The 20117-nt window shown below is 44.6% G+C and overlaps 1 protein-coding gene across 1 annotated transcript in view; it reads right to left on the bottom strand.

The window, feature by feature from the left end:
* The window catches only part of LOC124805733 (venom carboxylesterase-6-like), a 131129-nt gene that overhangs the window by 56288 nt on the left and 54724 nt on the right, over nucleotides 1-20117 (bottom strand). The window contains exons 2-3 of the mRNA XM_047266304.1: nucleotides 7857-7991; nucleotides 2715-3003 (exon numbers count right to left, since the gene is read on the bottom strand). Of these exons, the coding sequence (XP_047122260.1) occupies nucleotides 2715-3003; nucleotides 7857-7991 (424 nt within the window). The remainder of the gene's footprint in view (nucleotides 1-2714; nucleotides 3004-7856; nucleotides 7992-20117) is intronic.

Below are 20117 nucleotides of genomic sequence, written 5' to 3'. Positions count from 1 at the left end.
CAGACAAGCATGGAAAAAGAAGTAATATTTTGTTAGATTTATCTTGAAATGTGCGAAACTGGAATTTTCACAATAACACTTTTCGTCATTCCTTTTGCCACTGAAGCTAGATTCTCATATCTGGGGCGCTCTGACATCAACCAAATGGGTCTAACGACATCTGGAGAACGACAGACATTCAGTGCGGCAATCAACGGTGCGGCTTATTCCGACATGGCAGCTGATGGAGGGGGGCGCGACGCAACCGGACGCAGGAGTGTCAACAACACGTACTCTTTTTCAGATGACTCCAGAATTCGCATATTGTGGGTGAAATAAAGTGACTTTCAGTGAGCCCCTAATAAGCACGATCTTTTTGGATTGTATTGGTTATTTCCAGACACGCATGGAAAAGGTAGTAATATATTGTTAGTTTATCTTGAAATGTGCGAAACAGGATTTTTAACAATAACACTATAACACTTTCCGTCATGCCTTTTGCCACTGAAGCTAGATTCTAATGTTTGGGCCGCTCTAACATCAACTAAATGGGTCTAACGACATCTGGAGAACCACAAACTTTCAGTGCGGCCATCACGGCTGCGGCTTATTCTCACATGGCAGCAGAGGAAGGGAGGCTTGACATAACCGGACGCAGGAGTCAACAACACGTATTCTTTTTCAGATGACTCCAGAATTCGCATACAGCACCACGATGGAAGTATCCAATTTTGGAGGTTCCAAAGAGAACGAACGTTGCCAAATTTACATTCATCGTCATCATTCCAGCTGGGTACACAGCACGATCGTCTCTGGCTCGTTTGACAGGTGTTTACAGTGTAGTGAGGCATTTAGATGTGCCCTTATGTTGCAAATCACTGTGACATTGTCTTTCAACTTGATAATGCAATACCTCTTGGCTGTGATATAACTCTACACAGGGGCTGTTCGACTGTTGCTCTCACGAACACGTTCTCCAGATGTTACCCATCGAAAGTATGTAGTTGTGTATTGCGTAGAGACTGGCACCTCATAAGCGCCTGCTCCTAAGGTTGATGTTCTGACAATGAATCGAACCACCGTGGTGAAGATTCTCGAATCAGTAATGAAAGTTCTGTTCAACTCGACACCCTTCCACGTTGGAGCCACTGTATCTGTCTAGTGTGGCAACTCACTATTAAATTACACACCCTGCATGCCTCCCAATTCACCTTCAAAGTTAATCATTTATTCATCCTGCTGTACTATATAGGCATTTTGTTACATGCTACCTTCACTCTGTTCCAATTTTCGTGGACAACAGAGAAACGTGACGAAGCGGTGCACACCACGAGAACACGTACACTACTAGCCATTAAAATTGCTACACCACGAAAATTTGACCGACAAGAAGAAGATACTGTGATATGCAAATGATTAGCTTTTCAGAGCATTCACACAAGGTTGGCGCCGGTGGCGGCTCCTACAACGTGATGACATGACGAAAGTTTCCAACCGATTTCTCATAGACAAACGGCAGTTGACCGCCGTTGCCTGGTGAAATGTTGTTGTGATGCCTCGTGTAAGGAGAAATGCGTACCATCACGTTTCCGACTTTGATAAAGGTCGGATTGTAGCCTTTCGCGATTGCGGTTTATCGTATCGCGACATTGTTGCTCGCGTTGGTCGAGATCCAATGATTGTTAGCAGAATATGGAATCGGTTGGTTCAGGAGGGTAATACAGAACTCTGTGCTGGATCCTAACGGCCTCGTGTCACTAGCAGTCGAGATGACAGGCATCTTATCCGCATGGGCTGTAACGGATCGTGCAGCCATGTCTCGATCCCTGAGTCAACAGATGGGGACGTTTGCAAGACAACAACCATCTGCACGAACTGTTCGACGACGTTTGCAGTAGCATGGACTATAGCTCGGAGACCATGGCTCCGGTTACCCTTGACGCTGCATCACAGACAGGAGCGCCTGCGATGGTGTACTCAACGACGAGCCTGGGTGCACGAATGGCAAAACGTCATTTTTCGGATGAATCCGGGTTCTGTTTACAGCATCATGATGGTCGCATCCGTGTTTCGCGACATCGCGGTGAACGCACATTGGAAGCGTGTATTCGTCATCGCCATACTGGCGTATCACCCTGCGCGATGGTATGGGGTGCCATTGGCTACACGTCTCGGTGACCTCTTGTTCTCATTGACGGCACTTTGAACAGTGGACGTTACATTTCAGATGTGTTACGACCTTTGGCTCTACCCTTTATTCAATCCCTGCGAAACCCTACATTTTAGCAGGATAATGCTCGACCGCATGTTGCAGGTCCTGTACGGGCCTTTCTGGATTCAGAAAATGTTCGACTGCTGTCCTGGCCAGCACATTTTCCAGATCTCTCACCAACTGAAAACGTTTGGCCAATGGTGGCCGAGCAACTGGCTCATCACAATGCGCCAGTCACTACTCTTGATGAACTGTGGTATCGTGTTGAAGCTGCATGGGCAGCTGTACCTGTGCACGCAATCCAAGCTCTGTTTGACTCAATGCCCAGGCGTATCAAGGCCGTTATTACGGCCAGAAGTGGTTGTACTGGGCTCTGATTTCTCAGGATCTATGCACCCAAACTGCGTGAAAATGTAGTCACATGTCAGTTCTAGTATGATATATTTGCCTAATGAATACCCGTTTACCATCTGCATTTCTTCTTGGTGTAGCAATTTTAATGGGCAGTAGTGTATATACCCACCCAGAGCTGCAAGTCTGTAGTTCATGGTGACGACGATGATGCCGCGGTCGAGAAAGAAGTCTGGCCCAAAGGAGGCTAGCGAAGCTCCTCCGTGTTCGTACGCGCCGCCTGGTATCCAGGCGAGCACGGGCAGCAGCTCCCCGGAGGCGTTGGCCGCCGCCGCCGCCTCCTCCGGCACGAAGACGTTGAGGTAGAGGCAGTCCTCGGAGCCCTTGTCCGGCTGCAGGCACAGCGGCGCCTCCTCCAGGGCGTCCCGTACGCCCTCCCAGGCGACAGGGGGCCGGGATTTCTGCAACAGGCAACACTTTGTTCCAACTCGCACGGTAAATGTTGAATTAATGTGCCATGACGGGATACTGGGAGCGTCCGTCATGGATGAGAAAGGCACAGCTTTCACGTCGCGAAAACCCGCGAGGTGGCGCTTTGAAATTGGGGGTGCACACAGCTAGCGCCACCTCAGAGATGGTGGGAGGCGCAACCTGAATTAGAGTTTGGTGGTATAGAGCCGGTGGATTGGTACTCATCTTGTATCGAAACTCCAGCGCGCGAAGCTATCAATGTGCTGCGTTTCATCTGGATGCGACCCACAACAGAGTAACCCACTATACCGGCAGTGCGAAATTTCTAAGACAGGCATCGATAGGCTGGGGTTGTTTCCTTTGAGGATACATCGGAGAGTTTTATTGAGGTGAAATGTCTCGTACAGTCCTATTCTACTTCAATTCATAGACTTTTTCTCTTGTTATTGCCTGTGCTGGCTATTATTTCCGTATCTGCTCGAAATGGTGACCAGTATGGTCACCGACTGAATTTATTAGATGCGACTAGACTCGTTATTTTGGATTAAATACTTGGAAATTCATTTTAGGATCATAGGTTTTGAAAAGGCTCTTGATATACTGCGCTACAATTAAATAGAAAACTTAATGAATATCAGACGATAGCCATACATTTCTCTTGAACTATAAAAAGAATAAGTTCGAAATCACGCTTTATTTTGAGCATGGGTAGGAGTGTTGTCGTTGTGGCCTTCAGTGTGGTTTCGTGCAGCTCCCCACAGCAGTCTATCCTATGCTAGCCTCTTCAACTCTCTATAGCTGTTGCAACCTACATTCACTTGAGACAACTACTCTCGCCAAGCGTTACTCTTCTCCTGCAATTCCTGCGTACCACATTCCCTTCTGTTACGAAATTAACAAGAGTTTGTTTTCTTTTTGTGTAGCACGTTACCATCCCAGATACTAACTGCCTGGAAGTCATTCAGCCATTTACTCAACTTTTGGGTGGCCTAAAGCTGTGGTCCTCCATCCTTTACAACCAATTGTTAGCCTGTTGCTGCCCAGGAATGGTCGCCAGAAACCTGTCCATCAAACCTCCACAGCATCATCCTCCCCCCCCCCCCCCCCCCCAAGCATTTTTTTAAGAAAAAACGAAAGACAGTGCATGTTTTTGTATATTTTTGGCATTTTTCAACACGATATCTTTGTGAGACTGACAAAGAGATATTTCATTGCCCTGAACCTTTGCACAATTGTTTCTTGTAGATACAATAACAACTTAGATCTGATGGTGAAGACTCTTTTCTTGGAAATAATGACTATTTCTAACCATAAATGTTGTCTTAATTGAAACTTCGGAAAATGAAAATGGCTTTCAAGGTGAGCACTTAGTCTGGAAGGTTCCTATGATAGTGCATTCTCATAAACGAAACACAGTGATTGTTGTGTATACATTATTTGATCAAAAGTATCCGAACACCGACGTTTTACCTATTAGGTGCATTGTGCTGCCACCTACTGCCAGGTACTCTATATCAGCGACCTCAGTAGTCATTAGACATTGTGAGAGAGTAGGATGGGGCGCTCCGCGGAACTCACGGACTACGAACGTAGTCAGGTGATTGGGCGTTACTTGTGTCATACGTCTGTACGCGAGATTTCTACACTCTATAACATCCCTAGGTCCTCTATTTCCGATGTGATAGTGAAGTGGAAACGTGAAGGAACACGTACAGCACGAAAGCGTACAGGTCCACATCGTCTGTTGACTGACTGAGACCGCCGACAATTGAAGAGGGTCGTAATGTGTAATGGGCAGACGTCTATACAGACCATCATACAGGAATTCAAAACTGCATCAGGATCCACTTCAAGTACTATGACAGTTAAGCGGGAGGTGAGAAAACTAGGATTTCACGGTCGAGCGGCTGCTCATAAGCCGCACATGGCGTCGGTAAATGCCAAACGACGCCTCGCTTGGTGTAAAGAGCGTTAACAATGGACGTTTGAACAGTGGAAAAAAGTTGTGTGGGGTGACGAATCACGGTACACAATGTGGCGATCCGATGGCTGGGTGCGGGTATGGCGAATGCCCCGCGAACGTCATATGCCAGCGTGTGTAGTGCCAACAGTAAAATTTGGAGACGGTGGTGTCATGGCGTGGTTGTATTTTTCTTGGAGAAGGCTTGCACCCCTCATTGTTCTGCGTGGCACTATCACAGCACAGGCCTACATTGATGTTTTAAGCACCTTCTTGTTTCCCACTGGCGAAGAGCAATTCGGTTTGACGACTGCATCTTCCAACACGACCGAGCACCTGTTCATAATGCACGGCCTGCAGCGGAGTGGTTACATGACAATAACATCCCTGTAATGCACTAGCCTGCACTGAGTCCTAACCTGAATCCTGTAGAACAACTTTGGAATGTTTTGAAACGCCGACCTCGTGCCAGGCCTCACTGACCGACATCGATACCTCTCCTAAGTGCCATTCCCCAAGAAACCTTCCAGCGCCTGATTGAACGTATGTCTGCGAGGGGGAAGCTGTCATCAAGTCTAAGGGTGGGCCAACACCATATTGAATTCGAGCACTTCCGATTGGGGGCCAAGAACTTGTAGGTCATTTTCGTCAAGGTCTCCGGATACTTTTGATTACATAGTGCATGTACGCTAAGGAATGAATCCACATTGAGGTATTAATTCAATCACTGGCCGTACTTCCCTTTCTCAACGATTTTGAGAAAATATGTGTCTAAAGGGAGCGTGTTGTATCACTGAGTAGACACAGAAGATTTTCTCAGTGCTGCGCTGAATATTGCCACAACGCACCAAAACGCAAACGTTGCTATAGCGGTTCCAGTTCCAACATTCGGTGGCTGCTAAAGGTGTGAAAAATTCCGTGTGGATTTGGAAACTTCCCTATCGGGGTTTGTTCTGATACTGAGCTCTTCCGACTTGGTGTATCAGTACTGACAGCAACACAGAATACATTATGACATTGCGGTGGGCTTGTAAGTTAAAGTTTTAATACGTATAAAACTTTATCTGAAGTCATCTTCATACGTAATCTCTTGAAATTTTTATGGTGTCATTCATAAAGAAACTCCTGGTCGAATATGATTTTAATCAGTAGTATTGAATTTGTAAGTTCGCCCTCCGTTTCTTGAAAAACTAGAGTTCATTCGATATGAAGACAATCGGATCTTTCGAATGGAAAGTTTCAAACAGAACATACCTGGTAACAAGTGATACCTTGTGGCTACCTCACGCGACGTGGTTGTAAGTAATTACCAAAAGATATAATTATTGCCGACAGTAAAAGGCAACGTCCGCTGATTTACTTGATTAATCTTCAAACGATAGAACATGCCCATATATGTCTTTGCTATTTACATTGAAGTAATTCGGAAACTGAAGTCGTTTATTCGTATGTCTTTACTATTTACAGTGACGTAATTCGGAAACTAAAGTCGTTTATTCCACAGAAACCATTGTTTGTTCATGTAGGTTATAAACTATTTGGCGTGCCTGTATCGATATTAATGTTAGGTATTCACGTAAACTGTGTGGGTGACATCTGGTTGCGTAAATTTACTTCTGGTCAACGAGAAATAGTCTGCAATTCACGTCATTTGATTAATCTTTCTGCAGGGTGTAACTGGTAGAAGTGCAAATTTTTCTGTTACTGGCTGAAGACGGTGTACTCAACAACATTATAACCATATTTAAGTCATTTGCTGACTAATAGTAATAGCTATTACGTGTATTATGTTTTTAAGTTGGGTATTACCTTCAAATACATGTGGCAAGAACAAGCTATTAACACCTACTTTCCCCCGGGAAGCAGGTCACGTGTTGAAGTGTGGACACGTGGATGCAAAACGGTTAGTCTATAGTGCCAGATTTCGTTCACTTCGCCGCCCAGTTAGGCCATGCAGCGCACGACAGGTCGTGAAGTTTCCGAAGCGTTTGTGGGAAGATTGTTCGTCGGAGAGAAAAAAGAATCAATACACTGATGTGTGTTCAGATCAAGGTGCCACATATAAAGACATATGCTCTTATACCCGTTACACCACGCACATCAAACAACAGCCGCTCGAAGTATAACTGCTCGAGTACTTCTCATGTTTTCACTTGCCCATTTGCCGTGACTCCATTTCCAGATGTCAAGTCGGTCGATGTCAACCGTAATCATTTATCTGCTGGATGCGACAGTGTCCCGGCCACCACAAGAAAAAAAAAAAACGCAACAATAAGGAATACCAGAGGGTATGGTTAGTCAGCTAGAGTAGGCTCAGTGAGAACGTATTACAAACCGTCTTGTATTGTCGTACCAATATTTAGGGAACTGAGTTTTCATATATTTCTCTCCGAAAGTAACTACGTGTACATCCGTGAAAGGAAGCACAAAACGCCTACTCCCCACCGTCTTATCCGCGCCCCTTTCTCTTTGCAACGTCTCCACTCTCACTGAAACCCTTATCTTTCCGTCACCTCCCCCCCGTCCACCCTGCCCCCAGTACCCAGTAAAGTGATAAAACAACCCTCCCCTTCAAGATCTTGGTCGCTATAACGGTCAGTTTTGGGACCGTTGCCGTACATGATTTTAGCTTAGTGTCACGTGGCTTCTTTTACCGAAAAATACGGAAATACTCATATCGGATATTACCGATCTCGTAAATAGTTGCTGAACGCTTGACGATTTGAGCGAGTCGACGAAGATATTTATAGAGATGTGAGGGGCACTCCATGTGACGGTCTGAACAGTCAGGCAGTGAAACAAGTGCCATCGACCCATTGTAATGTCTACGGACGACGCTCAACTGGAGGCCGACTACAGCAGAGAAGACGTCGATATACTCACCACGAACCTGAGCTCCCCGATCGGCGGCTCGGCGAACGGGATGGCCAGGTACCTGTGGTACGTCGTCCCCAGCACCGTCTGCTCCACGCTGCCTCGCAGGTCGCCCTGCTCCACCGTGGCGTACGCGTACTGCGCCTGTGGACGGAGGTAACATGTCAGCAAGAGATTCTGCGTGCTATTCGAATCTGGCTTGAATTACTAACGTTAAAACTATTTCTATTTTTTTATAGCGATTAGGAGACATGGCTGTAGAGTAACCCCGGGCAATATTCATTGAACAAGCAGAAAAAGAATCCAAGCAGAGATTAGGAAAGGGAATTATATTTCAGGGGGAAGAAGTAAATACTTTGTTTTGAAGATGACACTGAAATGGAATAGACAAAGTCTTGAGGAGATTACAAGGTGAATATGGAAAATAGCAAAATGAGGGTTATGAAGTGTACTTGAATTAAAACAAGTTATTTTAAGGAAAATAGATTAGGAAATGAGACTCTAAGAGTGGTTTCCATTTTGGCAGAATGTCGACGACCGAAGCAGAGATTATACACAGTGATTTTTGCACCGCATACAAACTCTAGGGATTGGCCGATGTCAGGAAGCGGAACAGAAAAGATCTGATGAACTTATCTCCGGAAATGCACGGTTTCCATGCTCGAGGCCATTTATTCAATCATATATTGTTACAGAGACTGCGGTCTAATACTCGCTGTACCATGAAGCCACCGTTACTGTATGTACACTCCTGGAAATGGAAAAAAGAATACATTGACACCGGTGTGTCAGACCCACCATACTTGCTCCGGACACTGCGAGAGGGCTGTACAAGCAATGATCACACGCACGGCACAGCGGACACACCAGGAACCGCGGTGTTGGCCTTCGAATGGCGCTAGCTGCGCAGCATTTGTGCACCGCCGCCGTCAGTGTCAGCCAGTTTGCCGTGGCATACGGAGCTCCATCGCAGTCTTTAACACTGGTAGCATGCCGCGACAGCGTGGACGTGAACCGTATGTGCAGTTGACGGACTTTGAGCGAGGGCGTATAGTGGGCATGCGGGAGGCCGGGTGGACGTACCGCCGAATTGCTCAACACGTGGGGCGTGAGGTCTCCACAGTACATCGATGTTGTCGCCAGTGGTCGGCGGAAGGTGCACGTGCCCGTCGACCTGGGACCGGACCGCAGCGACGCACGGATGCACGCCAAGACCGTAGGATCCTACGCAGTGCCGTAGGGGACCGCACCGCCACTTCCCAGCAAATTAGGGACACTGTTGCTCCTGGGGTATCGGCGAGGACCATTCGCAACCGTCTCCATGAAGCTGGGCTACGGTCCCGCACACCGTTAGGCCGTCTTCCGCTCACGCCCCAACATCGTGCAGCCCGCCTCCAGTGGTGTCGCGACAGGCGTGAATGGAGGGACGAATGGAGACGTGTCGTCTTCAGCGATGAGAGTCGCTTCTGCCTTGGTGCCAATGATGGTCGTATGCGTGTTTGGCGCCGTGCAGGTGAGCGCCACAATCAGGACTGCATACGACCGAGGCACACAGGGCCAACACCCGGCATCATGGTGTGCGGAGCGATCTCCTACACTGGCCGTACACCACTGGTGATCGTCGAGGGGACACTGAGTAGTGCACGGTACATCCAAACCGTCATCGAACCCATCGTTCTACCATTCCTAGACCGGCAAGGGAACTTGCTGTTCCAACAGGACAATGCACGTCCGCATGTATCCTGTGCCACCCAACGTGCTCTAGAAGGTGTAAGTCAACTACCCTGGCCAGCAAGATCTCTGGATCTGTCCCCCATTGAGCATGTTTGGGACTGGATGAAGCGTCGTCTCACGCGGTCTGCACGTCCAGCACGAACGCTGGTCCAACTGAGGCACCAGGTGGAAATGGCATGGCAAGCCGTTCCACAGGACTACATCCAGCATCTCTACGATCGTCTCCATGGGAGAATAGCAGCCTGCATTGCTGTGAAAGGTGGATATACACTGTACTAGTGCCGACATTGTGCATGCTCTGTTGCCTGTGTCTATGTGCCTGTGGTTCTGTCAGTGTGATCATGTGATGTATCTGACCCCAGGAATGTGTCAATAAAGTTTCCCCTTCCTGGGACAATGAATTCACGGTGTTCTTATTTCAATTTCCAGGAGTGTATTTGCAAATGTGACTCAACGCATGCGTTTACGCGCAGTAGCATATTCTGTCTCACACGTAAAATCGGCCAGGTTGCATCCGAACTGTGCCAGAGGCAGCATGAATGCGCTGCTCCAGTGTCTCCACATCTGGAATGGGCTCTGCTTACACTTTTAAGATGGCCACATAACCAGAAATCTCACTGACTGGGATCCGGTGAACGAGCAGGCCATGCCACTCGACCCCCTCGTCTGATCCATCGACCACATAAGATGCGTCCGGACGTTAACGTCAAAGTGAGCTGGCGAACCATCATGTAGCAGCCACATAACCCTTCTTCCAGCAGGGGAAGCAAAGTCACCCGAAAGAAACGCCCATAGTTCCGGTCTGTTAGGCGACGTGGAAATACGGTCACCAATCATGTCGACCTGCACATTACTGCTGCACCGATGCTGATGATTCGCTGTCACCATACAATGGGCGTTCTGCATACTATCCCACAGATGACTCTAATGAAAGGTGAAGATAGCACTCCTCATAAAAATGGCCTCATCGACGAACTAGCTGGTTGACATAAATCCCAGAATTGTGGTTGTCTGGTGAAGAGACCAGTGGCAAAACTGATCCTGATGTGGAAAGTCGGTCGCCAGTAAGCCCTGCGCACGCTGTTGATGAAAAGGCTAGTAACAATTGAAAATGTTCCACACGGTCGTATGGCTTAGCCTGTACTGGCGGGCCAACTGCCTGGTATTGACACGGCGGTAGCCTTCCACGCTGTTAATCAATCTTCCTCCAGATCTGGAGTCCGAATATTTCGGGTACGTCCTTCATGATTTCCTGCTTCCTAAAACGACCCTGTCTCGGACAAACGGCGAAACACTGTTGCAAACATTGATTGCCGTGGTTGTTGTCGACGGGGTAGGTCTCCTAATACAACCTTGCTGCCCGCCACCCGTTGCCATTTGCCTTTCCGCAAGTAAACATAATGTCGACAACCTCTTGATCGAATACAGAATCATTGCTTACAACGCTGTACCACATTCACTACAAGATGAGTCAGCAAGAGAAGTGAATTGGACACAACATTACCAGTTGCTATGATAGGAGAGGCCGCTAAGGCCTGACGTATGAGTAGCAGTACCATCCTCTAGCAGAAAACCATACACAGTGTAACTGTGGCTGTATGGTACAGCGCTTATTAGACGGCGGTCTCTGTAACAAATTATGATTGAATAAATGTTCTCTAGTATTTGTTTCAAAAATAGTTCAAATGGCTCTGAGTACTATGGGACTAAACATCTGAGGTCACATTTCCCTAGAACTTAGAACTACTGGAACCTAAGTAACCTATGGGCATCACACACATCCATGCCCGAGGCAGGATTCGAACCTGTGACCGTAGCAGTCACGGGGTTCCGGACTGAAGCGCCAGGAACAGCTCGGCCAATCCGGCCAGCGCATTTATCCTCTCATTGATCAATCACTAGAGCTTGTACACGGTGGAAAAAATCACCCTGCATAAAATTTAGACTGACAATAGCACGAAAATTGAAATACTCTGCCGCAGTTTCTGCCTGTATGTCTTAAATACTCTCAGGAACTACTGAAGGGATTCTGATGCGGTTCCCACTGTTAGATATACTCGTTCAGGAGGAATGTTTGTGGATGTAACGTATTACCACTAAGCAACGATATGTGTGCAATGTATGTACTTTTATCAGTTCCATAATTAGCTGCCATGTCGAGTGACATCTCGGAGCAATGATGAGAGCTACGAGCTGGTCAGTTACACAGGTGGCCATGTCTAATGGGAAAGGCAGTACACAGCCGCCACAACTCAAGACAGCAGCGAAACGTGAACAAATATATGCGCTTATTATAACGTTCTGCCCGGAGTTTTTCTCTGTGTACGTACAGAATAATCACTGGAGCTACTGTAGGCATTTAGATATGGGTTTCACTACTACATTGATACATGAGGAATGTTTGTCTATTTCATTTGTAAATATTTCACGCAAATTCGCTGAACTATAATTCTGTTTGTCCACTAAGTTGTGGCTCTTGCAAGTTTTCCTGACCTTTGCTATTAAATAGTTCTAGTTATACGAAAAATGATGTGGAGCAATTATTGCCAGAGCTAAAGAAAAGTCGAGGACACTCCGTTATATCTATTAAGACAAAGGCACAATAACAAATAGATTAGTTTCCAAGATACACGATGAAAAACTTCACCTTAAATGAGTTATAATGGTAACAAAAAATGAACCTTTATCAAATTAAATATGATCGCCGCTTCATGCATTTAGATAATAACAGTTTTATCCAAAACGTTTTGGGCAAGTAATTTAGTAATTACAAATGTTTTGCGTCTGACCGTGGATACTTAAAAGTGTACTCGTGCGAAGTCGGGACTGGTCGGTAGTTGCTGATAAATCTGTAAAGCTCGAACGTCTGTGAAAGTATTAGGAAGTTTTTTCTGAGTGTATTTGTACAGAGTGTAGTCCAATACGGAAGGGAATGTGGACGATAGGCCGTTCAGTAAGAAATGAACAGAGCCTTTTGAAACGAGTAAGGAGAATTGTGAAGGGTAAGATGAATAGATCGGTTAGCTAATGAGTACGTAGCGAATCGTAGTGAGAAATAAAGAACTTTATGGCACAATGTGAATGAAATGAGTGATTCCTTGACAGTATTTATCCTGCAGCACTGTACCTCCGCTAGTTTGATAATGAAGGTAAGAGTGTGGACTAAAAATTATAAAGATCCCGGTTCAAATGAATGCAGCTTCTATCAGTTATCTATATGTGAAGAAACTTGTACAGAGTGGACTAGCGTAAAGAGCTGCATCGAACAACTCTTTGGAGTGGAGACCGTAACAACAACAACAACAACAACAACATCAATATTTGGAGTGGAGACCGGAACAAGAACAACAACAGCCGCACGTAATGCACTCTCGCTTGCTAAATAGACACGTGACGAAACGCGCTGTACTCCTTTGCATGACGTAACTTGTTGAATGACAAGAAACACACAAAACTGGTTTGGAATCTGTTACTTTTTGTGCTGAGTATAATTAATGCACCCATAGTAAGATACTCCAGACCTCCGTCATATATTAGAAATTTACTGAATCTTGGAGACTGGAACTTTGTTAATGTAGCAAAAAACGGTCGTGATCACGTTTTCGGACTCTCCATTCACTTTTCTTGGCTTGGTTTGGATTTGGGTTGTAGATCTTTATTTGTAAATAAAAACTGCATAGTGCAATTTATTCCCGTGTTTACCAAGTTTAGTGACATGTATCACACCGATCACTTAAGACGGATTCAACAAAAAGAATGTCTGTGTCATACCTATATAATTGAATGTTTATGACGGCCATTGCACTTGACAAAATGTTCCGCTATTTTTCGTAAACTTAAGGCATTTCCCAAGCCACCACAGTACGGCAATTGTGCTTCATTGAGCGATAGTATGAAATGTGTTTCATAGAGAACGACGATACCAAATCACATGTGACGACAATAAAACTACAGAATATTTCACCAAAAGAGGTCATCACAGTGACGCAAATTTTCGGATTGTTAAGTCCAGAATTTCAGGTATGTATGCCAAAGGCACAAGCAGAAGATGAAAGAAGAGAGAGAACATATATAAGGCTACTAAAAGGAAATCACTATGTGGAAGGACATGATAGTCTGACAATCATGGAGGATTTCAACTTTTAGCAGTGTTAGGAATAGACCAAAGGATTGTGGGAGAAATTGGGCTTGGTCGTAAGAAAGGGACGAGAAACTGTAACTGATTTCTGCTTTAAATTCCACCCGATAATAGCAAATACACTGTTCAAAAGTCACAAGAGAAGGATGTATACCTGGAGAAAATCTTTAGATACGGAAAGATTCCAGCTAGACTGCATCGGTTGCACAGAGGTATCGAAATCGTATACTGGGTTGCAAGGAGTACGCAGATAAAAGTGCGGGTGATAATTTCGTAGTTATCAGAATCAGGTTTAAATTTGAGAGACTCGTCCAGAAGAATAAATGTGAAAAAATGGGATACTGTAGAACCCAGGAATAGGGTCACTGTGGCTATAAATTATGCGATAATGAATACTACATAGGTAGATCAGTTGAAGCTGACAGGGGCACCTCTAAAAACGGGAATCAAAGAAGTGGGACAGGCAAGGCAGGTAACAGCGAAGACTCTTTGGACACGGAAGAAATACTTCAACTCATCGGCGAAAGAAGTACAAAAACGTCCAGGGAAATTCAGAAATAAATGCAAGTCATTTACGAATTAAATAAACAGGAAATGCAGGGAATCCAATGCACAGTACGGTTGTGAAGAACTCGAAAAGAAATATTGTCGCAAGGAAGTTTACAACATAGAGAAGAGTTTAAAAAGGTTTCAGTGAAAGTGAAAGCAATGACGTCAACATTAATGGCTATGGAAATTCGATAAGAGCTAAGGAGAGAACGGATATAGTGCATTGAAGACCACTACAGGGGATAGTATTTGTCTGATGATATGACTGTGGCTGAAATGGGAGACTTAGATGATACAGTGTTTAGGTTTAATACAGCTTCGAAGACTTCAGATCAAATAAGACAGAAGAGACAGATAATACTCCTTCAGAATTTCTGAAGTCAGCTGGGAAGTGGAAGCTAAGCGACTATTAAAGATGGTGTGTGCAATGTATGAGCCTGGAGATACCACCGAATTGCATGGAAAAATATCTCCCATTAAATTCCGAAGGCAGCAAGTGCAGATACTTGCTAGAATTATCGCACAGTCTACTGGTCATGCAACCAACTTGCTGACAAGACGAATACACAAAAGAAAGGAAATTTTATAATATATTATATGATGATCAGTTTGCGTTTAGGAAAGATACAGACGCCACAGCAGCAGCCTGACGTTGCGAATGATAATGGAAGCTACACTTACAAAAGACCACGGAACGTTGCTAGGATTTGTCGATAATGTAAAAGAAGTACTCAGAACAGTAGGAGTAAGCTATAGGGGAAGACGGATAATATTCTATACGTACAAGAGCGTGGAAGACAAAAAACGCAGTGCTCGGATTAAAAAGAGTATAAGAGAGGGATGTAGCCGTTCGCCCCTGCTGTTCTATCCATATGTCGAAGAAGTAATGACCGAATTAAAAGAAAGGTTCAAGCTTGGGATTAGGGTTAAAGGCAGAGAGATATCAATGATAAGATTTTCTGATGACATTGCTGTCCTCAGTAAGAGTGTAGAAGAATTACAGGATGTGTTGAATGAAGAGGACAGCTGAATGAGTACGGAAAATGGATTAATAGTAAATCGAAGAAAGCGAAACTAGTGACGTGTAACAGAAATGAGATTAGCGATAAATTTAACATCGACAGTGTGTAAGCGAAGTTAAGGAATTGTGCTTCCTTGGAAGCAAAATAACACACGATGGACGAGACAGGGAGGACATTAAAAAAAGGAGAACAGTGCAGGTGGACAAGAGTCTTCTAAAATCAAACATCGAACTTAATCAAAGGAAGAATTTCGTGAGAATGTACTTTTTGACTGTAGCATTTCATAGTAGTGAATCTTGGATTGTGGGTAAACAGAAACATAAGCAAATGTGTCTTGCTAGAGATTGGTGTTAAAAATTAAGTGGTCTGATTACATTAGGAACGATGAGGTCCTCCGCAGAATTGACGAAAGAAGGGTCATACTGAAAACACTGACAAGAAGAAAGGTCCAGATGATAGGACATTTGTCAAAACATCTACGAACACTTTTTTGTGGAGATTGAGATATATCTAACACTGAGGACGTAGGCTGCAAGTGATACTCTGAGATGAAGAAGCTGACACAAGTGAATAATTCATGACGAGCCGCTGTGAACCAGTCAGAAGACTAATAACCCAAAAAAAAGTTTGGGAGTAACAGACGCTTACCTAACACGCCAGTGGCCTAGACATGCGATTAGCACACGGCAGCATTAATTTTGGTGTTGTTTTAAGATATTGTTTCGCTATAATCTCCAAGAAATAAAATAGTCAAATGAAGTACGTAATCGTTGCAGGTGCTGAAAATTTACACATACACGTCAAGCAGTCGTGTACAACTATTTCCGACGAAACCGCTTTATCTCTGTAATTTGCTTCGAGTGAGATGAATTACCTACCAATGGTGGGAAGTTATTTACTCAGGAGTGTCTTAGATAAGACAGTATCTAACAGTAACAGTATGTTGATGACTGTGATATGAAGATTAAACTGTAATATTAATCATATAAAGGTGATTTAAGTTACGTGAAAATTTTCAGTATTTCACAGACGGTTCGATTTATCGAAACATGATTTTCCTTAAGTTTGTTCATACGCCAATGATGTATTAGGAAGGACAGGAACACAGCAATTAGTCTCATTCCCGCTGGTTGTTCCTTATTCTTACACATATCCAGATTTCAGGTATAAATGTCCATCATTAGTGCATAATCCAACAACTCCCAGTAGCACAAATCACTGTATGACTTCAGAGGTGTGCAGGCAGAAGGAAACAGTCAGTTTCCTTATGCCTGTACACCAGTAAAATCATGTGGTGACATGCAGGCTACATCTGGAGGTTTGTTGGGTTATAAGTTACTCAAAGGCACTAAAGATGGCTATTTATATCTGAAATTTGGATATGTGTAAGAATAAGGAAAAACCAGCGGGATTGCGACTGACTGCTGAGTTCCTATCCTTCCTTACAATAACATACAGTCGCTGTGCACAACGATTTCGTATGGATTCATAGTTAGTGTAATGATATACTTCTCTTAATAGCATCCATTAGCTCCTGGAAATGAGAGTCGTGATACAAGGCTCGCTAAAGCTTGCAGCGAAGTTTATTGCAAACAGTACTATTTCTTTGGAATATGTCAAAAGCTTAGTAAATGAGCTGAGAAGCTTCATAAAACACAATCAATAATATTAGTTTACTGTGACAAAATATGGATAATACATTACTTTGTGATAAGTACTGCCGCTACAATACATACGTCGTTTGGTGGCTCTTACAACTGCAAAATATCTTATCTAAATAAAAAATACTTACCTCTAAAAATGATTTCTAAATTAATACTTCTATCCCTAGGAACGAGTAGAGAGTGTATGGTTAAGTGAACAAGAAACCTGTCGGGAGATAGACAATTTTTACGCTACAGGTACAAACATTTTGCTTCTGCCTTCCGCACCATGTGCAGAGTGAAAATCGGAATTATCTTACGTTTTAATTATCTTAAATTTACAGAAAACTGGCGGACAAAAATGTCCAATTCTAACCTCTAATGTAACAATAGGATATAATCAGAAAAGGACAAACATATGCCACACGAAAATGCAACCACTCGCAACCACCTCAACATCTGACATTGTTTGTTGCTGTGCTACAGAAATTGTTCGTCTCGGAACATCCGTTCTAGTATCAGAACATTGTCTATTATTTTAATTGAAGAAAAGGGAAGCAATTACTGAAATCAGCTACATCGGGACTTTCTGTGGAACCAGTAGCGGCAAGTGAAAATGTGTGCTGGAGGAAGATTCGAACCCGGGATTTCCTGCTTAGTAGTTGCGTTAACCATTGCGCCATCCGCACACAGCGTTCATCGCAATTGCCCGTACTGTCTCGGTACATCCCTCGGCCGAACCACATTCCCACCTAGCGCCGTCTGTCATCAGTTCCCGACCATGTCCTCCATACTCGCCATTTTGAGATTCCCACGTGCACATAACTGTGCATCCACAATGAAGGTGGTGGATTCATTACCCATCGAGGCGATTCAGTTATACGAATGTGTGATGCCTGTTCTTTCGGACAAGTAAACACTGCCTGACCAAAACGTGAAGCACCCGGACAAGTAAACACTGCCTGACCAAAACGTGAAGCACCGAGAAGACATGGTAAGTTGTCAATTTAAATTTGTACACATATACACCATCGGTGTGAAACTAAATGATTAGAGCAGCAATTCTTTGTGACAGGTAGAAAGACCAACAAAGGGCGTTACTATTGCATGTATTTGCTGTTATTACCATGCCTCGTAAGAGTTATGAGGGGCGTGAACAGCGTCAGATGTCGGGTGATCTCTGTGAAGGATTTGGAGATGCCATGTACTCGTGTGAAACAGCGTCATCAGCACCTAACACAGCTAGGAAGGGGCCTCATTGTGTGTCACCATTTGGTCTGTTCGTCGTATCCAAATTTGTAGGTCATTCGGATATGACACTAGCACGATTCTGGAGTGCACGTGAACGTGAGGGCAGGCATTTTTGCCCTCAAGGGGCACCACATCGGCCTTCAACAAAAGAGGATCCCAGTATTGTACACGAAGCACGTCAGGGCACATTCGCACCAGCGCTTACCGTCTGAGAACCAGTAATGGACTTATTCGAACATTCTGTGTCACTCTTTACCACTGGTTGAGACTAGCATCAGCGAGACCAGGGAGTTACTGTGCATAGCTGCTGTTAACGTCGCAACACAAACGGCTTTGCTTGGGGCAGTCCGTGACTGGGAGGCGTAGACTGCTGATGATGGCGTTAGATTGCGTTCAGTGATTTATAGCAGTTCTGCACTATACCGGATGACAGTCGTCAGCTTGTATGGCGGCGACCTGGGAAAGAGGTCCCATTCTTCCCATGTTTTGAAATTCCACATAGTAGTCGCTCCGAGATTCATGGTGTAGGGAGCCATCGGTTATAATTTCAGGTCACAGCTATTTGTGATTGAGGGAACTCAGATGGAACGATGGTACGTTTTCGGACATCCTGCGTCCTCGTGTGTTTTGTCTCATGCGACAGCATCGTGGTGCAGAACAGTGCTCGTTCGCACATGGCATTTGTTTTTATGAACTGTCTGCGTGAGTTTGAGGTATCCCCGTTTCCAGTAAGATAACCAAACTTTTCCCCAACAGAACATTAGTTGAAGTAATGTACACAAGCGACGATTACATTAGCATACTAAGTGCCACTCTTTGGAGTTTTAACATTCCTCCCGACACGCCTCTATTCTATAGAATTATGTTACTAATTCTTAGCTAATGTTGTTGATGCTACATGGTCGATAAGCAAACGAAAGATTATTATCAGCCTCAACAGCCATACAGCAGAGGTTTAAGAAAGGATGTAGCGAGGCTGCTTGCAAAATTTGTGTTCATTTCGCGGTTACTTGTGGCGGTGCGTGAGGTCTGAAGGCCAGGACTATAACAGTTGGCTCTGCAGGACAGAACTCTACTCACACAAATGCGTAACAGACGATCTGTGCGTGCAATGCTGCAATGGGAAGCACTGATACCAAAGTGTATTTTATTATTTGTTTTCTCTATCGTCGCTTGAAGCGCTCTCTTATATTGTATTAGGCATCCTTTACACGGTGTCTCTCCTAAGAGTCGTCAGGAGCATTTTCTCTTGTGTTTCGGTAGATGTTTGTCCCTGCAATATGTAGCTGCAATCTGCCCAAACCAACACTGGTCCACACATGTTTCATGCGACGGCGAGTGTCAACGGGAAGTGTCGGTGTGTTCCCAACCAAAAACAATTATTTTTAGAGCACAAATTTACGTGTTCATTCGAAAAGTGGCCTCAGTTTAACTTAGTGCTATATTAACAGGAACAGTAAAACAAAAAGAATTACTAACACTCCAGCAGCGACTGAGTAGCGCTGCTGCATTGTAGCAGTCACCGCGCGCTTGAGTCCCTGCCTGAGTACTGATAATTCTTTCCGTTTTACTGCCCCCGTTAATACCTATCGATAAACAGTTTGTCGCTCTAAGCTAATTTCGTACCACATTGTCGAATGGACACATAAAATTCCGCTTTAAATATCATTTCGTTTGCCGCGCCGGATTAGCCGAGTGGTCTAAGGCGCTGCAGTTATGGAGTGTGCGGCTGGTCCCGGCGGAGGTTCGAGTCCTCCCTCGGGCATGGGTGTGTGTGTTTGTCCTTAGGATAATTTAGGTTACGTAGTGTCTAAGCTTAGGGACTGATGACCTTAGCAGTTAAGTCCCATAGGATTTCACACACATTTATTTTATCATTCAGTTTTGTCTCGTATGAGTAACAGCCCACAGCTGCACTAATTATGTTTATAAT

Source organism: Schistocerca piceifrons, chromosome 7, assembly GCF_021461385.2.
Source record: "Schistocerca piceifrons isolate TAMUIC-IGC-003096 chromosome 7, iqSchPice1.1, whole genome shotgun sequence".
Lineage (NCBI taxonomy): Eukaryota > Metazoa > Arthropoda > Insecta > Orthoptera > Acrididae > Schistocerca > Schistocerca piceifrons.
Note: the sequence above shows the minus strand (reverse complement) of the source record. Positions and strands in the feature narration are given on the sequence as shown.